This window comes from Nicotiana tabacum, chromosome 15 (genome assembly GCF_000715075.1).
Source record: "Nicotiana tabacum cultivar K326 chromosome 15, ASM71507v2, whole genome shotgun sequence".
Lineage (NCBI taxonomy): Eukaryota > Viridiplantae > Streptophyta > Magnoliopsida > Solanales > Solanaceae > Nicotiana > Nicotiana tabacum.
In genome coordinates, this window is record NC_134094.1 from 132,920,101 (window position 1) to 132,926,965 (window position 6,865).

The 6,865-nt window shown below is 32.0% G+C and overlaps 1 protein-coding gene across 1 annotated transcript; it reads right to left on the reverse strand.

Annotated features, from left to right (window-relative positions):
• Positions 1 to 253: 253 nt before the first annotated feature.
• On the reverse strand, positions 254 to 3,327 carry LOC107775110 (pectinesterase). Its single transcript, XM_016594791.2, is given in 5 exon segments — positions 254 to 523; positions 526 to 725; positions 1,375 to 1,701; positions 1,882 to 2,166; positions 2,452 to 3,327. Coding segments are annotated over 5 exon segments (1,674 nt in total). The 5' UTR covers positions 3,122 to 3,327; the 3' UTR covers positions 254 to 331.
• Between the last annotated feature and the right edge of the window lie 3,538 nt (positions 3,328 to 6,865).

Genomic DNA, 6,865 nt, shown 5'->3' on the forward strand with positions numbered 1-6,865 from the left:
GAGAGACAATTGAAGAGCATTTTAATTTGTTCAAATTGTGTTGCAGAAAGATCTAGAAAGATATTATCAATAAATAGAAGTATGCCATGCTAATTAACTTCTCGAAATATTTTTGCCGTAGTTAGGACAGTCAATCGTACTCCTCTTGTGAATTTCAATTCTTCATTCATCTTACCATAAACTAAGGTCACTTTTGATTCTGTTGTATTTTTTTTCTTCAAAAAACTACTTTGAAGAAGCAAGAGACATAAAATAAAATAGAAAAAAATAAAATATTTTTTTCAATTTATTGAAGATAACAACTTATTGCAAAGTCATCATCAAAAATATTTTACACCTTCATCATCCCTGGTTCATATGGGACACCAGTTTTAGTAACCCAAGTATCAGTATTATCACCACCTTTAAGCACAACTCCAGGAGTAAATTTAGCAATAACATCTGGTGTTGGATTCTTGATATAATTCTTCCAATTTACCCTCTTATCTGTGTTTGCACCTGGACCTCTGTTTTGATATTCAACAAAATATAGAAAGAGTTGTGTATTAATTCTGGGAATAGTGTCCATCCTTCAGGATCAATGAATCCATCAATCTGAGATTGCATAATTATTGTCCTTGAGTATAACTTCCATGGACGTCCGAGGTATGCCTTGTTACGTGGCGGGTTGATGGCGAGTAGAGCTGGCTCAGCTGTAATCGTGCAATTCTGTATAATGATCGCACCTGTTTTGGTGGCGAAGTCAGAAATTATAACAAGAAAATTTAAACATATAATGCAAGAATACTATATCTAAGATTCAAACTAGTGATACATTAAGGGCTCGTTTGATACGAGGGATAAGAGATCATTAATCTCGGGATTAAATTTGAGATGAGCTTATTCCGTATTTGGTTGGGATAAAATTACGGTATAACTAATTCCGGGATTAGTTATCCCCGGATTGTAGTAGTTTTTTATCTCTATGGAAGGATAGAATAACTTATCCTGAAATAATTAACCCTGAGATAACTTATTTCCAACCAAACGACCCCTAAAAGCTTCACTCATGTCGGAGGGATTAAAATATTTATAGTATTCTCGTTGTTTCAATTTATATGACTTAATTTGATTAATCACGAAATAAAGATTGACTTTTAAATTATGGTATTAAATGTGAGATGACATTTGTGTGACTATACGACTTAAGCATGTTCTTACATTTGTATGGAAGTAAAAACTTGTCGTCAAAGGTAAATTGGAAAGTTCAAGTTTAATTGTTTCAAAATTTAGAAATGCATCATTCGTTTATAAACGAAATGAGTACATATATAAGAAATTTTGTTTTTATTTTACTAGCACGATCAGCGAAAAGTATTCAATTGAACCACTAACCTGTTCCAAATTGCTGGTTCCTTCCCTGAGCAGCGATTGTGATCGCTTGCGTCTGCATCTCCTCGGGCTTTCTCGCGATCAATTTGCAATTCTGGAACACAGCCACAGCGTCTCCAAAGATGAAATCGATGGTTCCAGTGATGGTACAGTCACGGTATAATTGTCTGCCAACATGAGTCATAAGGGTGTATTGGTATCCATCTATTTGACAGTTTTGGAACACTGCCATTTCAGCTGAAACACGGAGTGCAACAGCTTGATGTTTTAACGGTCCTGCTGAGTTCTCGAATCCGATATCCTTCGCCACGAATCCTTGTCCCGAGATGGCTACATAATGTCGATATTTAAAGAAGTGAACAGATGAACAAACTTCGCAAAAATAAAAAATAATTTTGGATAATTTTTGCATGATCATGAGCTAATGTTTTGGGGTCTAATTAGGTCAAATACCATTTCCTTAACAATTTAGAATAAAGGCGTGTTTGGCCATAAAAAATCTGTACTTACCAACAGTGGCAGTACTGAAAACTGGGAGACCATCTAGGTAATTTTTGTTGCCAGTTATTTTGGTCTTGTTTGGGCCTTCACCAATAAAGACAACATTGGTCATTGTATTAGCAACTTGAACATACTCATTGTAAATTCCAGCCTTAATTAAAATGACATAGGGCTGTGCATTATTTGGGGGCACAGTCTTAAGAGCCTCATTGATTGACTTGTGTTGTCCACTGCCATCTTGAGCAACGACGACGTTTGGCTTGAGGGGCGCGACTTGAAGAAGCCTACGGTTACCTGCAGAACCAGATCCAGAATTTAAATATAACGGGTTAAAAAAGGACAATACGATGCACAAAGTATCCCGCATTCAAGTAGGGTCCGGAGAAATATCGCACCCCAAGGGGGTGTGATGTAGGCAGCGTACCCTGACGCAAACATTAGTGGCTGATTCCACGGCTCGAACCCGTGACTTATAGGTCACGCGGAGACAAGTTAACCGTTATTCCAAGGCTCTCATTTTTAAACTTGACCGGTTCAACCTTTAAAAATTATTTTACTTTTAAATGAGGGTATAGTTACCTGCTTCAACGGTTAACAGCCGCCTGTTATTAATGCCCAAGATTTGCAAATCTTCCACCTGTTCCTCGAAGCTACTAACAATATCAAGGGCATTAGTGGAAAGCTCGTGGGCGTTTTTCAAGAGGTTCTTCATTTTCTCACCGGTATCACCGGTCGTGTTCGCGAACGCGTCAATACAAGTCGTCTCGAAAGTAACAGCTGAGCTAAGCCATGACCTAAGATCATAAATATAATCCTTGACCAAGCTTTTGAGGTCGGAACTATCAAATTTATTAAAAGACCTCTTAATTTCTTCGATTGAACGATCAAGTACTTCATCACAAACTTTTAGTGCATCTTTAGTCCTTGGATCATTTGCAGCTTCCTTAAATGGAGCAGAATTCTTGATTGAACTAGCAATTTCATTAACACTGCTATCAAATGCTGTCTTAATTAATTCTTTTGGATCACTTGTATTTTTGGCTGAAGAAAGACTTTTTTCACAAGTTTCTTTATATTGTGTTGGTTGACACATGGCTTGTACATTTTTGGTAGAGGTTGAAACTTGAGAATTTGAAGAATCATCATTTCCTTTTTTGGTAAGTGTAACAGCAGCACCAACAATACAAGCTACTACAAGAATTGAAGCAATTCCAGCAATTGCTATTTTCTTTTTTCCAGCATCCGCCATATTAATTTTTTTTTTTTTTTTTTTTTTTTGGGGATTTTCTTGACGAATGGATAATTGTTTCTTCAATTATAATTTTGGTTCTTTTTATTGCAGAGCATTTGGGGATTCTTGACAATGTTTTTGCTTCCCCTGGGCTCTGCCAGTGTAAAGAAATTAAACTCGTTTGAAATAATAGAGTGAGTATTTATGTATGTGGAGGCAGAAGAAATAAGGGAATTATTAGTTGGTTCTGTTAAGAAATTTGTGGAGAATATTGTTTTTGTTTATTTGGTTGTGATACAATTCAGGTTTACCACTGACTTATGAGTGAAATTCTTCTGTTCAGTTTTTCAACTAATTGCTTTTTTCTTGCTCCATTCATTTTCTATTTCTTTTTTGTACCACAAACCTATTCTTAAAATCATTCTTTTAGATTAAAGGAAATATCAACGTAACAAAATAAACGAAGTTTTATTAACAAACTATATCTAGTGAAAGTGACTTAATACGTCAAAGAACATATCTTCTTAAATGAAAAACTACTCATGTTGGAGAGAGTAATGGCTATATTCTTATCTTTTTTTAATTAAGCTTTTAAAGTTTACATTATCGATTGATATATCAAAATGTACATTTCAATACTGCATTTAACAAGTAAAGTGAAAAGTAAGATGCTTGTATCGAACCATTGGGGTAATTAGTGAAGGCCTGAAACTGTTGTCTTCTAAAAGACTAAAACATAGAAAAATATAATTCGAGAAATACTTCCCGTTAATAACATTAAAAAATAAGTAAGAAAATAATATATTTTCCTGAAAAAAGATTTTGTAGGAAAAAAGTTATCTTCCCTTCGTACCAAATACGAGTGTACTATTGATGGATATCATTTGAGATCATACACGAGCATATGCATAACTAGAATTTCAACGTTATGAGTTCTAAATTTTAGAATGACGACTTCAAGTGTTAATAATTGAATTCTAAATTTACTATTTATTTATATTTAATGAAATTTTTAACACAAACACGTTGTTTGAGCAAAAAATGTTGAATTCGATCGAATTCGTATTCAGACTTTTAGAGTATGTTTGGAAAGCCACATAGGAATTGAATTTGAGTGTAATTACACAATTGTCATGGTCGTATATTTTTGTGATTCCATGTAATTGGTCGAATATTCCTTTACTTCTTGTGATTCCATGTAATTGGTCGTATATTTTATTTTCTTCATTTAGCGTAATTGCGTTATTATTCTACTTTTTTTACATCTCCTAATATTAGAAATAACGAGTCATTAACAAACTTGGCATATAATGAGTAATGCCATTAAAGTAGAATTTTGTTGTTGAATGATGTTATAAACTTATTATGTTTCCTAAACTTAAGTTGTATTGGAACTTTTTTTTTATGTTGGTATTTGATATATGTTAAACTAATTTTTTTTTATTTTAAAATTTTATTATATTTATGGTTCCAATTTACTTGTTTTAGTAGTATTGACTTGTTATTTTACATTGCATGTTGTTCATTTTTTAGTGAGAATTGATAGATTAGTTTTGTCAAATATTTGAATTTATAAATATTAATTTATTTTATCAGACATGCTTTCCATGGTGTTCTTACAAAACATATATTTTTAGTTTTTATAATTAATTAAATTAAATATTATTAATTTAGAACATATATATCAATTACATTTTCAATATTAGTTATAAATATATGACTACTAATTAACTTATATTTTTAAAAAATCATGCATCTTAAATACCAAATCTAATATCATTTTGTACTTATAAAAAATTATTTATAGGCATATATTTATTATATTAATTTTTAAATTTTGATAATTATTTCATTTAAAATTTAATATAATTGTGTAATTACACTTGTGCAACCAAATAGTACGCTAGTAATTACATTGTAATCATGTTACAACAAATAAACAGGTCGTCATAATTACTAGGTTGTATAATTACTATACTAATAATTACACAAATTTTAATTATCGAGCAGTTTTCCAAACAGACCCTTAGCTCCGCCCTTGTACGTGAGATTGCTGTAATAAAGTAGGGGCGAAGAACTGGGAATTATAGAGTACCACCAGCAAACCTGTGGATAGTAGTGTCTCTTGACAGTCTATTAAAAATAGAAACTTTAAAAAATAGTTTTTCTTTTGAATATTTTCTGAAAATTAAAACGTGCTATACTGTGTGTAAAACATTATATACATCGATTGTAGTCGGTTAATTACATTGTTTTTCCGGTAACCGATACATGTTGAAGTTTTACTTATGATTAGTTTATTCAAATAACTTTATGTCATAAAGTTCTATTGTAATCGTGCATAACATTTAGCAAACGTGAAAAATATGTAGCAGTAATTAAGTTTCAGTGGTACCATTTTTTCTTAAACCACTTGGGACGGATAAGAAATCTTCATTTTAAATCGGAAATTTTTGAATTCAAGTTCTGAGTATGAGAAAAATCTTGACAGAGAACGCTTCCATATTTGATGCGTTTTATGCGACATGAATCTGAATTAGTCGGGCCAATACGAATATTGAACGCCAAGTAAAAACCATTTTTTTTTTAAATAAAAAAAAATCACTTTCTCTATTTCCAAAGTCCTCGCCTACCTGCCTCCACACAACTAGTCAAGTCTTCTCTAAAATTTTCACGTTTATGTGTGATTGTACCTTTCTCGTCTTTCTTTTCTTTCAATTCAAGTTGTGGCTCTCTTTGACTAGTTTCCTTCCACGTTTATACAGAGAAAATGGCTTGGGATAATCACTTTTTAACATGGTATTTAGTTTTTATCCAGTATTTTTAATATTGAGCAAAAATAGTCACTACTCTACTAAAATTAATAAGAAAAGACGTGTTTATCTTTTCTTCATGACTCATGAGTGCTGTGTAAATATTAAGGACATGGTGTCCTTAACATTTACACTGCACACATGAAATTAAGGACGATATGTCCTTAACATTTACACTGCACATATGAAGTTAAGGACACGATGTCCTAAAGTTTAACAACTGAAGGTGCAAATACAAGACACGTCCTTAATATTTACACGACATTCATGAAGTTAAGGACACTATGTCTTTAATATTTACTCAACACTCATAAAGTTAAGGACACTATGTCCTTAACATTTACACTTCACACATGAAGTTAATGACACCATGTCCGTATTATTTACACTACACATATTAAGTTAATGACACGAGGTACAAATACAAATTAAGAACATTATGTCCTTAACATTTACACTGCACAAATGAAGTTAAGGACACCATGTCCTTAACATTTACACTGCACATATGAAGTTAAGGACATGATGTCCTAAAATTTAACAACGGAAGGTGCAAATACATGACACTTTGTTCTTAATATTTACATAACATTCATAAAGTTAAGGACACCATGTCCTTAATATTTACACAACACCCATGTCTAGCACATGAGTATTTTCATTCGGACGGATAAAAATTTATTAAGCACTGACTAAAGAGTAAATATATTTTAAATAATGGCTAAAGAGTAAAGACATATCTAATTAGTGGCTAACTGTACACTTCCCAGTTTATAGATAATCTATTTAATTAATAGTTAAAAAATGATTACTGTTATGAAATAAAAACAACTTAGTAAAACATGAACAAGACATGTTGTTATAAAATAAAAGCAATTTAGTAAAACATGAACAAAAAATGGAGATAGAGAGAAGGAAGAGGTTTTCTTCTTCAATTGTGTGTATTTTC